This window comes from Spinacia oleracea, chromosome 2 (assembly GCF_020520425.1).
Source record: "Spinacia oleracea cultivar Varoflay chromosome 2, BTI_SOV_V1, whole genome shotgun sequence".
Taxonomy (NCBI): Eukaryota; Viridiplantae; Streptophyta; class Magnoliopsida; order Caryophyllales; family Amaranthaceae; genus Spinacia; species Spinacia oleracea.
This window is the reverse complement of record NC_079488.1, coordinates 88,620,366-88,646,028: the sequence shown is the minus strand read 5'-3', so window position 1 is coordinate 88,646,028 and position 25,663 is coordinate 88,620,366. Positions and strand designations below refer to the sequence as shown.

The 25,663-nt window shown below is 31.1% G+C and overlaps 1 protein-coding gene and 1 long non-coding RNA gene across 6 annotated transcripts in view; one reads left to right on the top strand and one right to left on the bottom strand.

The window, feature by feature from the left end:
• The window catches only part of LOC110778361 (ABC transporter G family member 39-like), a 43,724-nt gene extending 28,181 nt beyond the window's left edge, over window positions 1-15,543 (top strand). For 2 of the 5 annotated variants that reach the window (XM_056837240.1, XM_056837243.1), the window contains 16 exons: window positions 3,794-3,878; window positions 6,028-6,318; window positions 6,827-6,917; window positions 6,999-7,923; window positions 8,122-8,282; window positions 8,833-8,936; window positions 9,148-9,313; window positions 9,432-9,664; window positions 10,580-10,912; window positions 11,654-11,944; window positions 12,079-12,162; window positions 12,804-12,937; window positions 13,092-13,319; window positions 13,552-13,723; window positions 14,094-14,348; window positions 15,009-15,543. In XM_056837240.1, the coding sequence (XP_056693218.1) occupies window positions 3,794-3,878; window positions 6,028-6,318; window positions 6,827-6,917; window positions 6,999-7,923; window positions 8,122-8,282; window positions 8,833-8,936; window positions 9,148-9,313; window positions 9,432-9,664; window positions 10,580-10,912; window positions 11,654-11,944; window positions 12,079-12,162; window positions 12,804-12,937; window positions 13,092-13,319; window positions 13,552-13,723; window positions 14,094-14,348; window positions 15,009-15,278 (3,823 nt within the window). In that variant the 3' untranslated portion in view covers window positions 15,279-15,543. The remainder of the gene's footprint in view (window positions 1-3,793; window positions 3,879-6,027; window positions 6,319-6,826; window positions 6,918-6,998; window positions 7,924-8,121; window positions 8,283-8,832; window positions 8,937-9,147; window positions 9,314-9,431; window positions 9,665-10,579; window positions 10,913-11,653; window positions 11,945-12,078; window positions 12,163-12,803; window positions 12,938-13,091; window positions 13,320-13,551; window positions 13,724-14,093; window positions 14,349-15,008) is intronic. The other 3 variants (XM_056837242.1, XM_056837241.1, XM_056837244.1) reach the window with 3 other exon arrangements.
• Window positions 15,544-23,048: 7,505 nt separating this feature from the next.
• On the bottom strand, window positions 23,049-24,490 carry LOC130467063 (uncharacterized). Its single transcript, XR_008927225.1, has 3 exons — window positions 24,366-24,490; window positions 24,106-24,168; window positions 23,049-23,176 (listed from the first exon to the last, which is right to left on the bottom strand). It is a non-coding gene; the product is annotated as an uncharacterized lncRNA (long non-coding RNA).
• Between the last annotated feature and the right edge of the window lie 1,173 nt (window positions 24,491-25,663).

The window sequence follows — 25,663 nt, the reverse complement described above, 5'->3', positions numbered from 1 at the left end:
ATTGAGTTAGAGAGAACTTTGAGGCGGGGCAGGGTCTGCACACCCGCACCCGCCTACAATTCTCATCTTCATCCCTTTCATCCATGATAGGAACGATACCCACCTCTCCCAACCCCCATTTCGAGAGGTACAAAATAAAATTCATCCCTTCTTCATCGCCTCCCTTCACCTGTATCTAAGCCCACCCCTAGACTCGACTTTTTTTTTTTTTTTTGTAAGAGATTTTTGAATTTTAAAACTTTGTTATATAGAGTTTCTGAAAATTTGTTTGTCCGATTAGAGTTATTGAGTAAATAAGCAAAATATTATAATAGGTAAGTTAATAGTACTTTGTTTTATATATTCATAATCAATCAGGTGAATGATTAACGACTCAGGCGAGTCCAATCTAAATCCATCATTGCCCCTTCACCTGCAAAAATACATTTTTTAACAACATCACCCAATAAACTTTCGTCCATCACCGCCCTAGAGGGATCTCCCAAAAAATCCGCCCCATTGACAATTCGACATCTCTATATTCGATAAGTAATCCAATTTTCCTTTCAACTAAATTTTAAATACATTGACATAAGTTTATTACGAATTATCAAAATTGATTGTATTAGCTATAATATTGAAAAAAATATTTAAAAGTCACATACATAATTAGGATTGGGTCAGTGTTCTCAAATTCGATTAATTCACACTTGCCCCATCACCAAGATGGGTACATGTTATCCTTATAACCCCCCCCCCCTCCAAAAAAAAGTCTCTTTTTGTTAGTCAACATTAGTCTATCATCTATGTTTAACTTTGTCGTACGTCAGACTAATCTAAAATCCAAACTCGCCCCATCATCACGTGTGATTCACCATTTACATATATAAATTTTATTTTGCACGAAATTTTAAAGTGATATTGCAATCATTTACATTAATTTATCGTAAACATATTAATAATAAGGAAACTTAATCATCTAGATCATATGACTTTGGACATAGTTGATTACGATTTATAAGTCAAAATTTCAATCAACATGCTCTTAAAACTTCAATAATATGAGCGAATAAATTATTATCCGCACTCCATATAAAAATATCACGATAATGAGAATGTGGTAGTTATTTTTGATATTTAAGATTAAGTATAGATTTCGTACTAAAGAAATTATATGGCTAGGGGGCTCATTTGTTTAGTTAACAAAGGGCCTATAAAATGTTTGAGACAACCTTGTTATATGCATTAATAGTTAACTTTTGTTGCATATCCTTATTTATTTATATGACACAAATTCTTAAAAAGTTGATTGTATCATAATAATATAATTAATAGTCCAAGTTAAACTATTATAAGATATTTTACATCTGTTACCAGAATTATATGCAAGAATTTTAATTGGATTACGAATAATAAACGATCAAAGGAACGTTCGAACATATCCGTACTCATTATAATTTCTAAACGAAACATGATAGTACTTACAATTAGTCTTTATTTATATTATAAGAGAGGCAAATTAGAGAGTGACATTTGTCATCTCTACATCGACTTGCCTCTCTTTTAGTATAGTACAGAGTATATAGATTTAAATTAAGAAATTTATTGACATGAGTAAATAAATAATTAGTATTATAATCTATTATTACCATTTGTAGAATATTTTAGGTAAAATATATACAAAGTATATGAATTGTTTTATCATAGGTTAGTTAACAATATTATAAAAGAGGGAAATCAGAGCGGCATTTATCATCTCTACATCAATTTGCTTCTTTCTGTATACAAATATTTGTTAAAAATCGACTAAAATATAAGTCAATTGTTTAGCCTAAAATATCTGGAGGAGCTTTTTAAGAAGAGAGAAATGCATGTTAGTCGCACATCATTTTTCTTGTTTACTACTTCTTCCATTTGTTTTTTGGATAAACCACTTTTATTTTCACGATTGTTAGTAATTAACTTCAACTATTAATATCTTAAATTATCAATTAGTAAAAATTATTTTAAAAAAATGGTAGTATTATTTAAGTACTTATGCAAATACAACAAAATGCTACAGAGTACATGACTATGTTCATCATAAAAGTATTAATAATCACCAAAAAAATAGAAAAAGTAGAGGTATGTGTGAATATAATAGCTAGTGTAAAAATTAAATAGTTGCATTTAACAAATTTATGAATAACGTAGTAGATAGATTAGATTACACAAGTTTAATTTTGCTCATGTTTAAAGAAGTTACATAAATTTTTTAAAGTAGTAAAATATTAATATTAATGGCGGTGATAATTCTTGAATTTAGTTGCTAAATATACTACTTATAAAATGGTATAATCAATGACGTTTATAATTATCTCATTCAGTTGCTAAATATACTACGTATAAAATAATACAATCAATGACTTTTTATAATTATCGCATTTAGCTGTTAACATATTATAGAGTACTATTGTAATTTTTTTATACACTCTTATTCATACTTGATTGATTTTCTAATTTATTTGTGTTCGAATTATGTAAATACAAAATACAAATAAAGACTACTCTTGAATTTTTATAAAAATCATACGCCGTACTCCGTATAATGGATTAATTTTTTTATAAAAAGATTATATTATATTGGTTATATTTGTTACCAAATATATAAAAGATATATAATTTAAAAAATATTCCCTATGTAGTAAATGTTAACAAAATAATTATAGAATCAAGTATTTTATTTTTTTATAATTTTTTTATATCTATAAGAGAAGCCTCAATGAGTGACATTTGTCATCACCACATTGATTTCCTCTCTTTTAGTATAGTACTAAATTAGATCCCGTGCACGCACGGATATTTAAAAATTATTATTTGACCATCTTTTTTATATAATTTTTAATTGAATTATTTATCCCTTACGTAATTAATAATCTCGAATGTACTCATTTTATCATATTTTAACATACTACGTATTATATATTTTATATGTTTAATATGATGATCAGACTGAAATATTTGATATATTTATTATGCTAATTTGACCAAAATATCGAGTAAGAATATTTTCTATTATTGACGTGATAATTTGACTAAAATTTTACCAAAATTTTAATAATGGCATAATCCTATATTTTTTTCCAATATATAAACATTTATACAAAAGGAGAGAAAATAAAAAAAGAATAAAATAAATATGTCTTTTTAGAAAAGAGTTTTTGGCGGGAAAATTTTTCACCAGAAAATGACACGTGTCATTCCTGGTGTCTCTTTTAGTATATAGTAAAGTAAAGTAATAGATATAGATACTCCGTATAGTTATTGATGTCACACAGCCTGAGAGTGATGTGAGATATACTACATTCGTTTCTGAAAGTTCTTTACATTTTCCGTTTTAGTTCGTTCCTGAAAATTATTTACACTTTACGTAATTTTATTCTATTTTTGGCATATAAAATTTACATTTACATCCTTATTTGACCCACTATAACATACGGAGTACAAGTTGTGATATTTTATTATGTGAGTCAAACATAACTTACCCACTCACAATATTTTAATATTAATTTCTTTCACTTATATTGTTGGACAATTTATATCCACTTATTTTCTCACTATAAATATTTTTTACAATTCAAACGCAACTAAATTTACAATATTAGTGTTGTATGAGTAAGTCAGTTTATACTCCCATATTCAAATAATACAAACTTTTAAGAGCATGCACAACCACGGTCTACTTTTTTAATTAGTTCATGGCTCTCTGTATTAATAACACACTTACTCCACAGGGAAGTAAGTAACGTGCTTGTAATTATGTATTGTTTATCAGGATGACATTACTTCTAGGGCCGCCGAGCTCAGGAAAAACAACATTGCTATTAGCTCTTGCAGGGAAGCTTGATAACAATCTAAAGGTGCTATTCTTTTATGAGTTTTTGGTAACTTACATCAATCAAATAGACAAAATACGTTATCCAAAGATGATATACTACCTCCGTTTTATAAGGATATTTATAGTTACTATTTGTACAAATATTTATAGGAATGGACGAATGGTACGAGATAACAATCTAAACAAAGCACACACAATATAAATAACATGGTATACCCACATCCCAACTTGTATTATTAATCAAAATCGTTATCAACAATACAATCAATCAACCTCATAGGCGTTTCTCTCAAACTATGCTCAAGCTCAGGATCTCAAGCATATCAATCATAATGGTTTATAAATCCCTATTTATATACCTCAACTTCCTAACCATAGTCCTAGTATTAGGAAACACAATATTACTAGAATATTACACTACAAAAAAATTGTACTATTAATGACGGGAAATCCCGTCGCGAAAGGCCAATAATCGTTGATTAACGACGGGATTTCCTGTCGCGAACCCGTCATAAAAGGAGGCCGTCGTTAATAGGAAATCCCGTCGTTAACCCGTCGTAAAAGACATTTTGCGACGGTTATTCCCGTCATGGTTTGGTTGTTAGCCCCTTTTGCGACGGAATTTTTAACCCGTCGTAATTAGGTTGTCGTTAAAGATACAAATCCTTGTAGTGTTACAATTTAGGAGAAACCAATATACTCTCTCCGTTATTGTTTATTAGTCACTTATGTAATATTGAACAATCCACTAAAAGGACACATTGCATGTATCTCTAAAGAATCTCCTCCATGTGTGTAGGAGAGAGAAAAAGTTAAGAAAATATGTGTAGGTGGAGCCGTGGAGTGAGTGTTTATTGTTGTTAAATTAGAAAATAAAGAGACCACTAGCATATTTATTTGGGACTTAAAGGGAATTGCAATTGTAATATAAAGGTAAAAAGATAATAATTGTTGAACAAATACGGAAAGAGAACTAATAAACTAGAACGGAGGGAGTACTGACAAATCTTTCTCTAAAATAAAACTCGTAAAATAGGAATACAATAACATAATATATCTCATAAATAAATATCTAGTAATATACCAAAATCGGAACCCATCGCTATATTCGGTTTAATATGAACCTAATAAAATGTGGATAAAGTAAGAGAAATGAATAAATAAAAGTGGGTGGGCGTAAGAAAAATTTAATAAAGTAAGTGAAAGTGAAGAAAAAATTGTAAATATTATGGGTGACAAGAGTAAGGTAGTAAATTTTCATGTCCAAAAGTAAAATAAAGCAAAGTGTAAAAAACATTATTGAAACGGATTAAAACGGAAAGTGTAAAGATTATTTTGACAAAAGGTCTTGCGCGCACAAGGTGTACACCAAGATAACTTTAACCCATTTTTTTATAACTTTAACTTAATTTTGATTAACTTTTATATTACTAAAAAAATTAATAGATAAAAATTTTAAAGGATTAAATGATTAATTTTATACATTATTAGTGATTTTGAGGTTTTATTAAAATGAAAAAATTTATCACTAAAAAATAGATAACTTTTACATATATAAGCATAACTTTTAAACATTTTGAGGTAACTTTTACTCCGTTGTACAATAATTATTGTACAACCCTTGTAAATAAGAATTTGTGTTATTTTGAAATGGAGGTAGTATATTATAAATGATGGTATGCTGGTAATAAGAAAATGGTGGGGAATGAGAAAATATGCGAATAATGTTAATATCACGATATACCTTAATTACCAATTGAGGTTGGCATGAGTGGTTAAGGGCCTCTTGCTCCTTAACCAAGGTCTCGGGTTCGAGCCTTGGGAATGGAAAAAATCTCAACTGGGAGGGATGCTGCCCATCGAGGTACCCATGCAAACTCCCACGGAAGATTACCTCGCCGAAGGCGGTGGGAACTCCTCGTAGTAGAACAAAAAAAAAACGATATACCTTAATTAATTGCGAGTTTGGAATATCAATACACTATTACGGTTATACTTGCCAACTTTAATTACCAAAACAGTTCTATTGTTTTGTTCATTATTTAAAGAAATAGTTAATCTATCAGATCAAACCAGATCAGATTACATAAAGTTAAAAAAATCAAACAAGACAAGATCAAATAAGGCGAAGAAAAAAGAGGCTTATGTAATTGGTGATTATTTGTGAACAGGTAAGTGGAAAGATAACATATTGCGGGCACGAACTAAAGGAATTTGTTCCGAAGAGAACGAGTGCATATATACGTCAAAATGACATTCATCTTGGAGAAATTACAGTAAGAGAGACTCTAGACTTTTCAGGGAGATGCTTAGGTGTTGGGAGTAGATATTTATTGTTGAAAGAAGTCTTGAAACAAGAAAAACAAGCAGGAATTAATCCCGATGTTGAGCTTGATACATTCATGAAGGCAGCAACAATTGAAGGCCAGGAATCAAACCTTATCACTGATTATGTGCTCAAGGTTTGTGACTTTCTTTTATTAGGTTTAAGTTAATTCCCGAATTAGGTATCACTCTCACTATCATTGTTTTTGTTTATTTATACAGGATCTTTTATCAAATTGGCTAGTTTTACAATTTTATTTACCAAATTGGCTACTTTACAATTTTATTTACCAAAATAGCTATTTTTAAATTATACTCCGTATTTCTCAAACTAGCTACTATTTTGACTTTGAAGTAAAAATCAATCAACTGGTTTCAGTTTTTTTTTAGAACAGGTTTGAGTTATTTATTAATTTATTTATTAGTGAACCGCTTTGAGTTTTTATTTTTTTATTTATTTATATTGAACCGGTTTGCTTTGATTTTTTTTTTGTTAATCTAGTTTGAGTTTTTTTTTGTTGATCTAGTTCCATTTATACACTTGTGTTCTTTATCATGCACGTACACGTATTTATGATCCAATATGCGCCTTAAGATAGCTAAAATAATAAAGCTAATATTGCATAATTTTTTGGCTTTTGATAGATACTTGCTTTGAGTATGTGTGCTGATACCATTGTTGGCGATGACATGAGAAGGGGTATTTCTGGAGGTGAAAAGAAGCGTACAACTATTGGTACTTTAATTTCTTTGATTACCTTTCCTTCCCATCACACCATTTAATTACTTAATCGAAAATACTAAAATTTATTTATAGAATTGTACTTTGATCCATATCTTTTAGGTGAAATGTTGGTTGGACCAGCAAAAGTTGTACTAATGGATGAAATATCCACAGGACTAGATAGTGCAACAGCTTTTCAGGTATGCAAGTATATAAAAGAAATGACTCATTTTATGGAGATGACAACAATCATCTCTCTCTTACAACCAACTCCAGAGACATATGACCTATTCGACGATATCATCCTCCTCTCCGAGGGCCAAATTGTGTATCAAGGTCCGCGTGACAATGTCCTGAACTTCTTTGAATATGTTGGGTTCAAGTGTCCAGAAAGAAAGGGTGTAGCCGATTTTCTCCAGGAAGTTACTTCCAAAAAAGACCAAGAACAATATTGGTCTATGACCAAACCTTACCAGTATGTTTCAGTTTTAGAGTTTGTTGAAGCTTTCTGGTCTTTCCAACTTGGAAACAACCTTGTATTAAATCTTAGTACGCCTTATGACAAAGCGAAAACCCATCCTGTTGCCTTGGTGAAACAAAAGTATGGTATCTCAAACCACCAATTACTTAAGGCGTGTTTTTCTAGAGAATGGTTGCTAATGAAGCGAAATTCTTTCCTCTATATTTTCAAGAGTGTACAAATCACAGTAATGTCAATTGCTACCATGTCCGCGTATTTCAGAACAACAATGCAACATGAGACAGAGGCCGATGGTGAAAAGTACTTAGGTGCCATCTTTTTTGGACTCACGAATTTCGTGTTCAATGGAATGGCAGAAACTACTTTAACAGTTATGGGACTCCCAATTTTCTATAAGCAAAGGGATTTCTTGTTTTATCCTGCCTGGGCTTACGCGTTACCAGTTTGGATCCTTCGAATTCCTATATCGTTTATGGAATCAGCTTTATGGACTATTCTTACCTATTATACCATTGGCTTTGCTCCTGCTCCTAGTAGGTATCACATATTCTTACATATTATTTTGTTGAAAATATTATTGTGTGCAAGTTCAAATTATTACATTGAAATTACAACTTACCATGAAATAATATAACTTAATCATCTTTTTGTCAAATAAACAACATTAGAGATTTTCACATTTTATATTTCCTGGTTGGTTTTTTTTTAGTGTAAATTTGTGTGTATTTGTTGCAGGTTCTTTTGCCAATGGCTAGCATACTTTTGTATCCATCAGATGGCTTTGTCATTCTTCCGCCTTGTTGGAGCCGTGGGGCGAACCATTGTCATTGCTAATGCTGCTAGCATGGTTCTAATGCTCATTGTTTTTGTGCTTGGTGGTTTCATCATTGCAAAAGGTACAATTTTTAAAAACATGGAAAATATGGCGTTGGATAGGAGAGAGCGGAGGGAGAGAATATACATTGATGACTTCATTTGACTTATACAACTTCCATTTTTCCGTTTCTTTCTTTTTTTTATTTTTTATTTTTTATTTTTTATTTTTTTTTTGTTTTATTTTTTAAAATTCTCTTAAATCTTTTTAATTTTACATGCTATTTTGAAATGTACTTATTTTACTTATTCATTTATTTTAACCTTTACTTATATTTTATTATCTCTTACAATATTTTTCTATAATATATATATATATATATATATACATTTTTCTCTTATCTTACTTTCATTAATTTCAATTTCTCTTCCTTGCTTTTTTTACTTCATGCTCCTTTCTGGTTTGATTAGTGACAATGGCAATCTCCTACGACGATACATGTTAGCCAACCCCAAATCATTTTGGGGCTAAGGCTTTGTTATTGTTATTGTTGTTATTGTTGTTGTTGTTGGTGAAATCTTCAACTTTTTGAAGCTTTTCTTAACGTTTGTAAAATTGTGCGCTCCTTATAGGTGATGTTGGTCCTTGGATGATATGGGCTTACTATCTTTCTCCTATGATGTACGGACAACATGCTTTGGTTATCAATGAGTTTCTTGACAAAAGATGGAGCAATGTAAGCTCTCTCATCACCGGTTTCTATTTTATGTGACAAATTAGAACATGAATATATGTGCATTATGCAGCAGAAGAACATAAGTGCATATGTAAATATATATATATTTTCATAAAAAACACATCATACACGGTGAGTATAGTGCAAATGTGTCCATAATCCTTATCTATTCTATATTGTGAACTACTTATCATGGTCTGAATGAATGCAGCCCAATCTTGACAGTAGAATAAAGGAACAAACTATCGGTAAAGTGATCCTTGAATCAAGAGGCTTCTTTAAACATGAATATTGGTTCTGGATAAGTATTGGTGCTCTCTTGGGGTTTTCTCTTCTATTCAACATCTTATATATCATGGCATTAACATACTTAAATCGTAAGCCTTCTTCATCATACTTGATCGATCTTGCCATTAATTAGACGTTCGTACTTAATGTGACAACTGACAACTATTATTGTTAACTTTTTGTTGTATCAATTACCTTTGTTCCCAGCTTACAATGACGCAAAAGCTGTAGTTCAAGATGAAGATGAGAAGAAAAAGAAGAGGAAGATATCCTTAAGGGAGGAACTTAATAATAATAACATTGAGATGGATGCACGAAGCACTTCTAAGTCTAACAACAATAATTCAGATAGGAGTACTCTTAAAGGAGGAATGGTTTTGCCTTTTCAACCTCTTTCATTATCATTCAATCACATCAATTACTTTGTGGACACACCATCGGTAAGTCATTCGTTTAATTTAGTTCTTTTATCTTTGTTTCTGTTTCGAATTAGCCAAAAGGATATTACAAATTCAAACCCTTGACTTTAGTTTTTAGATTCAAAATCAAAACAAACATATACTACCTCCGTTCTTAAAAGTTCTTTACGCTTTTCGTTTTAATCCGTTCCTGAAAGTTCTTTACACTCTACTTTATTCTATTTTTACTCTCATTTGGCCCACCATAACTTACCCACTCACAATACTTTAATATTAATTTCCATTCACTCACATTGTTGGATAATTTATAGCCACTCATTTTCCATTTGTTACCCCACTATCACATATATGTTCACCAAAATTCCTTAATTACCGTGCAAATAATAAGCATAAAGATCATTTAAGAACGGGGTAGTACTTTATAAGGACTTGTATTTTACAATTAGGCAATCATGTACAGTTGTACACCCCTCATCTGCTCATCAACCTAGCCCCTCATTTTGCAGCATTGCTAGTGTATAAGGACTTGTATTTTACAATTAGGGTAAATTTCAACATACAACTCCGTACATGAACAAGCTCAACATATATCATTTACTTCCTCTGTCCCTATAAGATTGTCCCTTCAATTTTTTGTGTCAAAATTAAGCTTTGACCATGAATTTTCATTAGCCTATAAGAAATAATATAGTCACTTGGGGCTTTGTTAGATTCATTTCAATGTATAGTTTATTAGAATAAAACTTTTTATATCTTTTAATTTACACGTGTAGAATTAGAAATATTTACGTTTTAAGTCATACATTGGAGACCATAAAAAGTCAAATGGGACAATCTTTTAGGGACGGAGGGAGTATGATGCATTTCAGTAGTATATGATGATTTTTTTCCACATGAAAATAAAGAGGTTAAAAAAAGTGTTTGATTTGGCATCAGGAAATGAAAAGTCTAGGTCATGAAGAAGACCGATTACAATTACTAAGGGATGTGAGTGGTGCTTTTAGACCTGGTATATTGACAGCATTAGTTGGTGTAACTGGTGCTGGAAAGACCACACTAATGGACGTGTTGGCCGGAAGGAAGACTAGCGGTTATATTGATGGTAACATAAGTGTATCAGGTTATCCTAAAAATCAAGTAACGTTTGCACGGATTAGTGGTTATTGTGAACAAATTGACATCCATTCACCATATGTTACTGTTTATGAATCTCTTGTGTACTCTGCTTGGCTTCGTCTTTCTTCAAGCATTGGTCCTAATACGCGGAAGGTATTTTTGTTTTGTTTCCTTGATTATACTAACTTAATTTTATGTATAACAATTTAATAATATATGAAAATTAATTTTATTCACTTGCATTTTACATGATCTATAGGCCACATCTTTAACCGTTTATACCTGTAAATTGCGTATTGTAAAAATGATAAACAAATTATAATAATACTGACATAGTTTTCTGTATAAAATGTATTTTATATGATCTCCAGTGCACTTCTTTAAATGTTCATGTAAAAATGTTAAAAAATGATAAATACTACTGATCCGTTTCTTTTTGTTGGTTGCGTTTGGACTTTTACATATTTATTAACGTATTTTTAATAAAAAAAATAAGCCCAAGTAAAATTTCAATTAACTAATCATTACGACAAGCAATAAGATTGCTTTCTTTATCAAAATGAACCAATAATGGAAAAACACACAGATTGCTAACTTAATATATGTACTTGGGGAAATTGTAAAGAAATTTAATGAGTTGAAAAATTGGACCAATTAAAATTAAAAGCTGGCACAAAAAATGACACTACAATAAGTTTATAAAAGGAAAGATGCTCCCACGTAACAAACATTGTGAAACACCTTAAAAGGAATACGTAACAAACAGAAAGAAACGGAGGGAGTATATAAATACACATTGAAAACAACTTTACAAGTTTACAGATGCATGATTCATAAAATATTTTCCATTTATGAAAGTAATTAAATTTGTGTTTTTATTTAAAATATTGGTAGAGTTTTATTGAAGACGTAATGAGATTGATAGAGCTTGAGCAATTGAAAGATGCTATAGTAGGGTTACCTGGGATAAATGGGCTTTCAACTGAACAGAGGAAAAGATTAACCATAGCCGTAGAGTTAGTTTCTAATCCCTCCATTATATTCATGGATGAGCCAACATCCGGACTTGATGCTAGAGCTGCTGCAATTGTTATGCGTACGGTTCGAAACACTGTAAACACTGGAAGAACTGTAGTTTGTACAATTCACCAACCCAGCATAGATATCTTTGAATCTTTTGATGAGGTACACGTTCATCTCAAATCATTTACACTACTTTATATTTTTTGTTTTACTTTATACTTCTACATATGTACGGAGTATGTGTCCTAAAATAACATGTATACAATTTACACTTTCTGCATTATTGCATGCTGCAGCTCTTATTAATGAAGAGAGGAGGCCAAATTATTTATGCAGGACCCCTTGGAGACCATTCCCAAAAGTTAATTAATTACTTTCAAGTAAGTACTAACACTAAGGCGTTGTTTTCTTCTTTTCCCGGTCGATATCTAACTACAAAAATTTGTATTTTTAACGACAACCTAATTACGACGGGTCAAAAATCTTGTCGCAAAAGCCTTTTGTAACGGGGCTAACAACCAAAAAAAGACGGGAACAACCGTCGCAAATGTCTTTTATGACGGGATTTTCCATTAACGGCGGTCCCTTTTTAAGACGGGTTAACAACGGTCCCTTTTTAAGACGGGTTCGCGACAGGAAATTCCGTCATTAATCAACGATTATTGACCTTTAACGACGGGATTTTCCGTCGTTAATGGTACAATTTTTTGTAGTTACAAAATTATCTAAAATTATTGTTACAAAATTCAAATTGTTATTTTTTTTTTGGTAAGAAACTGATTTTTACTGCAGAGTAATTCATAAAATTAATTTATATCATAGAAGTTATTTTTTTTACCGAATAAAAACGATTTACAACTTTAGGAAGTATTTTTACGTATTTAAAATAAATATTTAAATAAAGAACTATGTAATTCTCTCGAGTTAAAGAGAATGGGCGTGCCTTATCTAAGGTTATGTGATTAGTTTTGTATAATTTTAGTAAGTCATAATTTTGCATGTTGGTTGTGGTCTATTGCAGGAAATCCCTGGAATTCCGAAAATTCAAGATGGTTACAATCCTGCAACATGGATGCTTGAAATTACTACTCCTCAAGTAGAGTCTCACTTAAATGTAGATTTTGCAAAGCTGTACGCCAATTCCGAACTTTACAAGTATGTTAAACTTTAATTCAATCCTTTATTACTCATATGGATACAACTTTGGATTCTTTTTATTCTATTGTTCATCATGTATTTGAATCCATGCTTCATAATGTTTACCAAGAGATGTTTTTCTGCAGATAACCGATATCTTTATTTTTTCCAGGAGGAACCAAGAAATTATTTCGAATCTTAGTTCTCCATCGATTAGTTCTAAGGATCTCAACTTCCCAACTAAATACTCACAACCATTCATTGTTCAATTTCAAGCATGTTTTTGGAAGCAATACAAATCTTATTGGCAAAATCCATCATATAATGCTGTTCGATTCTTTATGACGATAATTATGGGACTTTTGCTCGGTGTCATGTTTTGGGACAAGGGACGTAAACTGTAAGTATCTTAATTAATAATACGTACATTAAGTTCATATTTTCAAACACTTGACCTTCTAAGTGTCTAACTAGTTGTTTTGTTAACTTTTTTTTAATATTTTAAATTTATGGATGTCAAAGTGCAACCTTGAATGTGTACCAAATATCAAAAAATGTATCATTAGAAAATTTAATTACTACGTATAAGTTATCCTCCAAAATAGGCTAATAGTTGAATGTTTTATCAACAGGGACAAACTACAAGACTTAATGAACTTGTTAGGAATACTGTTTTCTGCGATACTTTTCCTTGGAGGGAGTAATGCTTTGAATGTTCAAGTAGTTGTTGCAAGTGAAAGAAGTGTTTTTTACCGCGAAAAAGCAGCAGGAATGTATTCATCTCTACCATTTGCATTGGCTCAGGTACGTCATACCATACAAATGAACACTACAAAAATTTGTATCTTTTATGACTACCTAATAATGACTGGTAAAAATCCCGTGCGGGGATAACAACCCAACAAAAACAGAAAACCCCGTCGTAAATGTCTTTTACGACGGGTTAACGACGGGATTTTTCATTAATGTCGGCCCCCTTTTATGACGGGTTCGCGACGGAAAATCCCGTCGTTAATCAACAATTATTGGCCTGACGGAATTTCCTGTCATTAATAGTACAATTTCTTGTAGTGGAATCTTCGTTAATTACCTTGATGACAAAACTATAGTATATTTTTACGTTCATCTAATTCTTGTTTGTTTCTCCTTTGTTTATGTCTGGCTAATTCTACAGCTAGCTGTTGAATCAATATACATCGTTACTATAAATTTTGCATACACCCTTCTGTTATACTCTATGATCGGATTTGAGTGGACAGTTGTCAAGTTTTTCTACTTCTACTACTACATATTCATGTGCTTTGCGTATTACACTGTATACGGGATGATGCTTGTCTCATTGACACCGCGCCCTGAAATTTCTGCTATTTTGATGACATTCTTCGTTACCTTGTGGAATTTGTTTGCTGGTTTTCTTCTTCCTAGACCGGTATGTAACCTTCTCAGCTCCTAATTATGAATTTGTACAGTAAAAAATAGTTGGCTTGGTTCATAAAACATTAATGCATGCTCACTTTGTCTCAAATAACAGATGTGCATATTTAAAATAGTAGGTGATAGGTTAATATATGAAATTTTGGTATTTACTACCTTAAAAATACACCTTTTTTCTATTAACTACCTTATAAAAACTTTATTGTAATATACTATGTTTTTTTTGGAAACACTATCACTTTATAGTTTTCTCATTTTAAAATTAAGACATCTCTTTTGTTTCTTAATCGTTTAAAGTGATTCAAAGTTCATTATATTCTTTTTTTTCTATAGGAATATAATACATAAATATTTTAAAAGTTTATAAATAATTTTTAATTCGTTTTATCCTTACAGAATTTAAAAAGCAAGATCTCTATGGTCATGTTTTATTCATTGTACCATTTTTAAGGTCATGTTCATTTTATTATAAAGCCATATTCATTTCATTACACTATTGTATTCTTTGGGTACACGATAAATATGATGCACATGTGTCCATGATCTATTTACGTTATTATAATCAGACAAATATGGTTAAACTTTTGGAATATAAAGCTAAGATGATTAATTCTCATCTAAATGAACCATGATTGCCGTAATTTTGTTGTTTCAGCAAATTCCAATATGGTGGAGGTGGTATTACTGGGCATCTCCTGTTGCCTGGACAATGTATGGTTTAGTTACTTCACAAATAGGTGACAAGAACACCCCAATTGAAGTCCCTGGAGGTGGTAGTGTGCCATTGAAGATTTATCTCAAAGAAATTTTGGGTTATGACTATGATTTCCTACCTTATGTTGCTATTGCCCATCTGGCTTGGGTCCTCCTCTTCTTCTTCGTTTTCGCCTACGGCATCAAGGTCCTAAACTTCCAAAAGAGGTGATCAAGATCGAAAATTGTATAGTTTATCAACACTAGAAGTAATTAATTAAGATAGATCAATATTTTTAAATGCTTGTCATTGTTGATTCTTACATAAACACGTACATAAATGGTACAAATTCAATTCATCTATTTGTTTGGGTAAATAAATGTATCTTCTACTATCTCCGTTTCTGAAAGTTCTTTACGCTTTGGAAAATGTGTCCAAAGTATAAAAACTTTGACCGTAAATTCTCACTATTATATACATCAAAACGTTACATGTAAGATCTTGTCAGATTGGTCTCGGCATGTATTTTCAGAATATCAAATTTTTATAATTTTTCCACATACGAAATTGGATATATTAGTAGTTAAATATTGCATTGGAATTCGTGCAAATAGTAACTGTGAAGATCTATTTGAAACGGAGGAAGTATAACCGGCCTATTGCGCAAACACATACCTACACAAGCATCAAACATAAAACATAAAACATACAAGTTTAGAATCAAACAAAATTAAATATTAGCCCAAAAAACTTATGCCCTAAATGCAAAATGAACCCATCATCAAGAAAACCCAAAATAAAAGCTTAGCTCTACAAAATGAAAACTAAAAAAAGATGTTATTACGTGTACGCATGGCGTGCAAATCTAATATTATTCCGTGTTATCTACTCCCCCATTAGCAGAAGAAGAATTATGTCACTTTGTTCATCTAATCCTTTCTCCGTTACACACAAGTTCGTATGAAGATTTGACAAACTAAAATCAATCGGAAATGATAAAGGTCGCAACATGCGACCTTTAAGCCGTGTCACAGTGGTGACATGGCACGCCTATGTGTCATAAATGTATTTGGAAACTAAAATATTTAGATTATATAACTTTTATACATGTCATAAAAAAGGTAGGAAAATCTTAATATTTTAATTTACAAATTGAATAATGTAATTTTTTATTTCAGAAAAATAATTCTAATTTGTATAGGAAATTAGAAGAAAAAAAAACACTTTTAATTATTTATATGATATAGGAAATTAAAGTAAAAAATACATTTACTAATTTATACTTAGAAAATAAAAAATACAGTACATTAAAAAATAAAAAAAATAGGAAAATGATTTCGTCTTTATACAGTACTTGAATATTGGTTTATTAGGAAAATGAGATTTTTTTTATTTTTTTTTTTTGAAGGAAAAGAAAACTAATCTAATGAGAAGATGATGCCTGATTGTGGTTTTGTTGGAAGACTTATTGGAATAATATCACATCTTTACGGAGCAACTGACTTCGTACTCCGCATTGGTTTGATAGCAACATCTGACTTCAAATTAATTAAGCGACATTCACATATTCACTGCTCACATGAAATATTACCTAATCATTAAAATTAAAACATTATTTTAAAGTAATATATAATTATGAATATTTATTTACCTAAAATATATTATTAGATTATAAATTAGTGTATTTTTTTAACTAAATTGATGTATTTTTTTAATTGCACAAAGTAAGTAATTAGATTATAATTTTTATTTTTTTAATTTGTAATTTATAAGATAAAAGGAAATATATATTTACTATGAATATAATAAATATTTATTTCCTTATTTGTATCGACTGCCTTATTTATATATTTTCATAGTAAAAATATTGAATTGATAGTAAAAATAAATTGATGACGTGTAGCCTACATGGTGCTTATTTGTACCAATGAAATGCCGACACGTAAGATTGCGACAACATTTTGTTATCGCAACTTGCGACCTATATCATCGTCCTCAATCAATAATATCCACGAGTAACAACATTTTTTTAGTTTTTGACCACGTAATAAGTAAATATAGCGTATAGAACAAAAAAGAAAAAACATTGTTATCCTTTCAAAATTCATTACAAAATTTATATTATGCTGACATGATTAATTGATGTAAGCATGTTGGTTGAGAAATTTATATTTATTTATATATTGGCATGGATCATGATTGATCGTTGTTCCCTTTTTAGTATTTCACTACTTTATGAGGATCGTGAGCCTTGTTTAGTAAGTTGATATTTTGCACCTAGGAAAGGTAGTTGGTCGTTGGTAAAGGGAGGATTAAACTAATTGAAATTAATTCTAGATTGAAAGTTGTGTGATCATTTATTTAATTCCAGGATAAAAAGAAGATCTGATTATTTGTTGATTATGCCATTTATGTTGTTGATGAGTGACCATAACGGTATTAATTGGTAAATCACGTAAAGTAAAACCAGATAGCAATAGCTTTAGATCGACTGTTCACGTCTGAAGTAACGGACAATTAGGAGTTGGAGTTCATGGTGGTAGCCCATGGCTTTTTCTATGACCGGATGGATCATCGTGTTCTATTTTAATTAAAAGGTTCCTCGATATCGTAGGTCATACGAATACGGAGTCGAGCCCGTGTTCTGTCTTCCAAAAGGAAGGCTATTTCAGTTAGATAACGCAGTTCATTGACTAATCCATTTAAATGAATTGTTATTCAAAGTTAGTCTAGTAAAAGTTATATGTGAGTCTTTATGTTGTTACTTATTATTGTTTATTATTTATTAGTATCGTGTTAGGATTGTTCGTTTATTGGTATCATGTTAGGATTGTTATTTATTTAATATGTAGTACTCAGCTTTGTTGATTACGTGCTTTGTTTGTATATGTTAATAATGGCTATGCCTTATTGATCATGTGATGACCTATTTTGGTGAGCAGTCTCTAGGGATCAATAAACATTGCCCATTTACATGTTTGAAGATGATGCATCATTGAGTTTGGGATTGGAGAGCTTGTGTAGTTTAGTTTTAGTATTCTAAGTTGACTTTGGTTTGTCTTAAGTGGACTTTGAACTTTTTGAATTGATTATCTTGACTTTGTTTTTCATTAGTTGGTTTTGGAGTTAATTATGTAGTTGACTATTTTCAAAACTTAAAGTTAGATATTATGTTTTCCGCTGCAAAATTCTGAATAAGCCGATACTTTTTCACACGGGCGATAATGCCTTAATAATTCTCTACATTTTATATTAAAAATGTATTTTAGTGTAACGCCCCAACCTCTAATTCAAGTATTAAAGCATAATTAGCAGCGGAAACATCCTAATACGACCGGGACATTACTGCCGTAACTCCCTCTTGGGAATTACAAGGCAACCATCATAATAATTACTCCAAAACTCCATAATAATCCTTTTAATTCCTTAATCAAAGTACATAACTTAATCCAAAGACATACTTAAACTTGTTACAACTTAACATTAACTTAGGGAACATTGCTATAGTAAAATCCTCGCCACTACTCGTTTTCGTGGTCCCCAGCAGTACCTAAAACAGAAAACAAAACGGTGAGCCAAAAACGCAGTAACGAGTTACCCTAGCATCGTAACATCATTTCAATTCATTTCATTTAATAAACAGGGAGAATAGAATATAGTAAAACATTTAACAATACATCATTTCAGAACATCTTTTCAGAACATCTTTTCTTTAACCTTTTTCCTTTTAACATTATTATTCTGGTCGTCATGACTTTACAAGAAAACATGGTAGGACATCTCCTACGGACAGGGGAAGCCAGTGCTTCATAACAGGGGGAGCCTGGGCTCCATAACAGGGGAAGTCAATGCTTCTTATCAGGGGGAACCTTGGTTCCATATCAGGGGAAGCTAGTGCTTCTTATCAGGGGAACTTGACCAGTTCTTACACTTTCATTTATCATGTTTACATTTCTTTTAATGGAACACTAATCAGGAAAATCTCATTCATTCAGGGTAGTTCAATAAAACCATTAAATCTCGATATTTAATAAAATCATTCTTTCATGAATCATAATTCATTAAATCAATACTTTTCATAAAGTTGCATCATCATAAAACAATTCAATCAATCATACTTGTAATCCCGCAAATCATAAAACAACATTATAAAATATCAATTGTAACATCATTGTACATAAATTCATTTCAAAGGGGTTTGCGGGTACTAGCAATAACCGTTACCTCAATTCCACGATTTGCTAAGCCTTTCGTTGGTTCGTTCTTCCTGAGCTCCGAGTCCAATTTCTTTCAAAGTATCGAATTATTGAATTAGTATTAAATCGACAAATAATTTTAAAACATTCTATAAAATCGTAAATTTTATAAGTAATGAATTTATAAATAACGAAATTTAATAAAACATAATTTCGAAATTTAACTAAATATTATTATTAATCGAATTTTCGATCAAAATACATATATATTTTATAAATCGATTTTCATGAAAATATTATTTAAATTCCATTTTTATTAATTCAAGCTAGTGACTTTATTTTAGTAAAACCGGAAATTAAATATATACATTTTTCTACTTGAAAATTAATAAACAATTTTATTAGAAAATAACTAAATTATCAAAATTTATTAAGGCAAGCAAATTAATAATTAGAAATTCTGAACATACAATTCAGTTTGCAACTCACCCAAAAGCCCAAAGGGAATATGGCCCAAATTTGAATGTGGGTTTTGAGGAGAATTAAAACCAAAATTTAAAATCCAAATTTCTGGTTTTTGGTTCCTGGGAAAAAGGCACGAGCAGGGGAAGGGAAGAGGAGATGGATGAGGAGGAGGGAAGAGGAGGGAGGAAGGGAGGCTAGCTGGGGTGACTCGACGCCGGAGGGCGACAGTGATGGCGGTGGTTTGGTGGCGGAAGAATGGCGAGGGAGCGAGAAAGTGGGGCACGAAGTGGGCGAAAACAGGGGAAATTCGGGGGTATTTCTGGGCGGTTTTGGGCAGAGGTAGGGCGGCTCGCCGGGTTATTTTGGGGCGGTGGTTTATTGGCAAGGTGATGAAGGTGGCTGGAGGTGGTGGTGGTTGTCGGGGGTGGTGCTGCGAAGAGTAAAGAGGGAGGGGGCAGGGGAGTGTGATGAGGGGAAAGAGAGGGCAGGGAAGGGGAGGTACGGTGGGGTGGTGGTGTTCGGTGGTGAGCGGTGGTTAGGCGATGTTGGGTGGTGGTGAGAATGGTGGTGGACAGTGGTGGCTGCAGTGGTGGCAGACGGTGGTCGATGGTGGCATGGTTAGTTTGAATCACAGAAAAATCCATTACTTAGGCAAAAATTCAGAAAATTGGTGCTATTAATTGGAATATAAATGTTTAATTAAAAATCAAGTTTTGAAATAATTCTTTATAAAAACATTAACAACAAAAAAATATATTAATTTTCGAATAAAATAAGAACGTTTCGAAATTATTAAAAAGCCGAAATAAATTACAAAATAACTAATGTTTAAAAAAGTAGCTTAAGCTCGTAAATATGAAATTAAATTAAAAAATCTGAAAAATAAATCGTATAACAATATTAAAAATTCAAGCGAAATAAAACTTCGCTATTTAAAATAAAGTTCAAAATTAGGATTTAAAACGATTTAAGCTAAATAAAAATAATTAAGTATAATTAATCGAGTTTTAAAAATTCGATGTATTACATTTAGAAAAGAGACAAATAAAATTCGGGGTATTCCAAACCGAACAGCTAATTAAAGCTTCGATCGGCTACCTCCATCTTGTCGAATATTTAAGTTCATAATTATCATCCTTTTTTAGGTTCGAAATTTGCAAGTAGATACAAATAAAAAAGAAAGTCTAACAACAGCCTGTAGTCTGTAGAAGTAGCGTAGTGTAGTACGGTTATTACAAGATTTAGAACACCCTGATTCCAGGATGATAGTATTAAAAGCATATTCAGATACTAGTATAACTGTCCCATAACGCCATTCATTGTCATCAACCTATGACTCTGTTGCAGTCCCTCCGTCTCTTAAATAATGCCCAAATTTTCTTTTCGGTTTATTTTTTGAATTTATCTCATACAATATAAAGTACATGGTCCTCCCATGTCTCTTCTCACATTGTATTACTCAAATTAATAAAAAGATAAAATTACGAACCCAATTACTTTTCTTTTAATTTTATTATTTAAATTAATAAAAATAAAAACACCTCCTTTCTTAGTAAAGTAAAAATTTAAATTTAGATAAATCTTTCAGAAACGGATGAAATAGGATTATTTATACTCTTCTGCTACTGCCCAACTACCATTGGCTTAATAAAAGCTACAACTTTTATGCTAGTTGAAGCAACGAGGGCATGTAATGTACACCACCTACTTGCTCCTTCATGCTAGCTGTCAATGTCATTGGTGAGCAAATAATATCAAACTATGCTTTTGAATTTGATAACTTTACTGCTCTAACTTATATTTTCACCTCAATCTGAGACATCACTTAGGGCATTAACTAGTTTTTATCCTCAAAAGCTAAAGGATCCAACTGTGCGAATGAATGGAGAAATCTTAAAGTCATATGACGAGTGTACAGCACTAAAGCTGTCAAAAATGGATCTGATCCGAGAATCCGACCTGAACTGACCTTGATCTGTAACCGACCCTGATTAGAAATGTTGTTAAAGCAGGAAACTCGTAACCAACCCCACAACACGATATTGGATGATCCGAACACAGCACCCCGGCGGAAGGTGACCGATAATAGAACTAACCGGAAAGATGAACACGATTCGACACCCGACCGACAATGATATGAACCCGAATATAACCCGACACCACCTGTTAATAATAACCCGGCTCGTGGCAACCCCTTATTAATTTAACCCAACTTGTGACAGCCCGTTATCTGATTTAACCCGACTTGTCATTGACCACGCCAAGTAGTAATTCCGGACTACAATTCGACCTGATCCTTCTTTTAACCAACTCAAAACAACTGAAACATGTATACTTCATATGTATTGACTTGACTCGAATACATATTAATTTTATATATGTATCGACTTGACAAGAACACACGATGACTCGATGGCCTTGACGATTTGTATAAAACTCAAATTTAAAATAAATAGAACATTCATTTTTACATTATGAAAAAAATAATCATAGGTCAAAAACTTGATAAGACCCGTAGTTATCAGATTCAATCTTGACCCTTGTCGGAAAGTGAATTCGACTTGAATTTTAATCGATCCGATAATTATCCGATCCAAACTTGACCCGAACCCGAAATTAACTACTATAAAACCAGCTTAAACTAGACTCGATATTATCCGAACCGAAAATTGAAACCTTTCCCCCCTTTTCTTGAATTAGAAAAATATTCTAAAAAACCTCGGAAAGTTTTGCCCTGATCCGAATATGACTCGGCCTATATCAAAAGCAATCCAACATGAACTGGTCGAAAACAAACTCGTTCTGAATCCGGTTGATAAAGTGAGCCGACTTAACCATATCATGATCCAAGATCCGAGATAACCCGATCCAATCTGACTTGAATAACTGTTTTGACAGCTCTTACTCTACCCAAGTTAGCTATGTGTCAATGTCATGGATGAGCTAAAATTAAATCATTCATGAAAATTCACATGTACGATCATTTTTGTTTGAAATACTCTACTTTAGGGAAAGTAACGCGTTTAAGGAGGACGAGAAGGATGACTTATTTAATTTTTAGTTTTTTTTAATTTTTTAATTTAATTAGATGGTGGGGTTGATAAGTTATCAAAAATGGCAAGTGTATCTCTTAAATAAATATTATAACACCATCAAATTTCTCTCTTTTTAAAACCAACATTTATTTAAACAAAACCAACATGGAGAGAAACTTAGGAGTATTACCGCCACGTGATTACGTTAAAGGCTAATTAACTCAATTAATGCAGCGAAATAACTCAATACTTTTCTTTATTGAATAATAATAATCGAAATAATAATAGTGTATATTGAATAAACCCTTGAAATTAAAATACTAAAATCAGAACTCACAAATGAAACCAACTTAGAAAAATAAATCCTAACTAGTGAACTCTCCATTAATCCCGTATGCAAGCATGTCACATCATCACATCAAGTTCCTGAAAGCTGCTCACCAAAAGGTGAACAGGGCCAAGCCAAAACAAATAGGAAATACGGGTTAGCAAAAGCTAAGTACGAATATATGCAAGACATGTAAAACATTTATATATATTTGAACATACTTTCACAAACCATTTAATTCAAACTTGCTTAATTAAAATCATAGAATATTCATTTTCCAAAATTAGAAACTTTCCATAAATAGTAACTTTCCATAAATAGTAACTTTTCAAAAGTATAAACATTTCAAGATTCCCAAAATAGAAACTTTCCAAAAGTAGAAACATTCCATGAAAAGAAATATTCCAAATATATAAATTTTCCAAATATAACAATATTCCAAAAGTAGAAACTTTCCAAAAATAGATTCCAATTAGAATATGAAAATCAAACACCTCTTCTTATCTCCTCTTCCTTCCTAAATGTGCACACCCCCAAGCTAGTATTCCATCACAAATCTATACATTGGGGTACTAACCAAATAATAGTCAACAAGTGACCCTCGACTTACACAACAAGTGATGCGTATGAACGTAAAAGTTCCATGAAATCCATTCCACCTTGAGACTTTATAAAAGTACAATAATGTCATGAAAGACCATCCAGTCCCAACCATATGATAAACCAACCAACAATCCTCCTTTTATTTAATCAAATTTATTTGTAAAGAAAACAACGTATTTTGAAATAAAGATTTATAACTCATCAAAACCAAACAAACTATTTCAAACACCACTTGAACAAATCCATCATCATATTAAAATCAAGAAAAATATTTAACCTTTCAAAAATTCTCAAATAATTTTCACAAATCAAGAAACAATTCAAAATCAATAATTCACAATTTTCAATTTGAAAACAATTAATAATTTGAAGTTAATAATCAAACCATACATAGATTTCATTCATATAATAATCTAGCCACATACACGTACCTTGATTAAATAACACCTCACACAAAGATTAGTATGATCCTGCTACGGATCACTCACGAGTTCCTAACAATTAATAAATAAAACCCTAATTAATTCATGATTAAACAATAAAAATAAATCTAATGGACTTAAATTTAATTCATGAGTTATGAATGCATAATAATAGTATTATAAATCAAAATTCCGAACTCATGATTTTAAAAATAAACTTTTAAAAATTACGGCATTAATTTAGAAGATTTTAAATAGTAAAAACTGACCGTAAAAGAGAAGGCTTTGAAAAAAATTGGGGTGTGGAAGTCACGACACCAAAAGGTAGACGTCGGCGGCAAGGAGTGCACGACGGGGGTGCCGTAGTGGTGGTATAAAGGTTTTAGGTAAGAAGGTTTAGGAGCCAAAGAGGGAGAAGAAGTTTAAGAGCGGGCTTGGGAAAACTCTAAACTTTTGGTGTGAGGAATTATGGATGAAGTAGGGGGTATTTATAGGTGTAGGATTAGGGTTAGGGTTATAATGGAACCCTAAGAGGTACAGCCGTGGTTGGTGTTTAAGTTATGATAGGATTCTGAATCTAGTCATGATTTTGGTGATATTCGATTTAGAGTAAAATTGTTTAAAATAGAAATAAAAAATATAAAATCATGAAATTTTAAACAGAGGCTTGAATGATTAATTAGGATTTATCCTGAAATTTTTAGAATTTTCTCAAAGAAATCGAATTTTTAGTGAATTTTGAATTGGTAAAACTCTTAAAATCGAATTTTAAATAGAATTATCTTATTTTTTCCAAAATAAATCCGAAATATATTCTCATAAATATCATATAATATAAAACTGATTTTATAAAATACTAAACATAATTTTAGGATTTATAAAATAATTTTAAGTTGATTAAAACTCTTTTTCTCCAAAATTGATTCCTAATAGAATTAGGAATTAATAAAATATGAAAATATAATTTAATTCAGTTTTGAAAATAATATTCACATTTGAATATTTTCCCTCCAAAATATTTGAATATTTTTCCCTCCAAAATAATTTAATATCAAATATATATTAAAAAAAATGCATAAAATGATTAATAAAATGCCTAAAAATATGGGTATTACAAATACGGCCGGAAAAGGCAAGTGTATCCCTTAAATAAATACGGATGGAGTACTTCGTATATAAATTTTACTAAAATATATTTAAATTTCATTGTTAACTGTAATTATTATTACATGGTATTTATTATTTACATAATCTTTAAACTATTTTTTTTTTTTACATACATAAAATGATTGAAAATAAAAAATAAAAATAAAGTAGAGACTTTATATCGGAAAATTTTTTTGCGCGGAAAATTTTTATACAAGAAAGCGGCATGTATTATCAATGGTGTATGTTTTAGTATAAAGAAGTTATAAATAGATTATAGATACTTCTGGGTACTTTTTCATTTTTAGACACACAAAAGTATTAGTTTTAGAATCCAATTAACACCCATAATTAAATTTTAAATGACCAATGGCAAAAACCAGTGTTTATATTGAAAATTGTTTGGCTATTAATATTATTA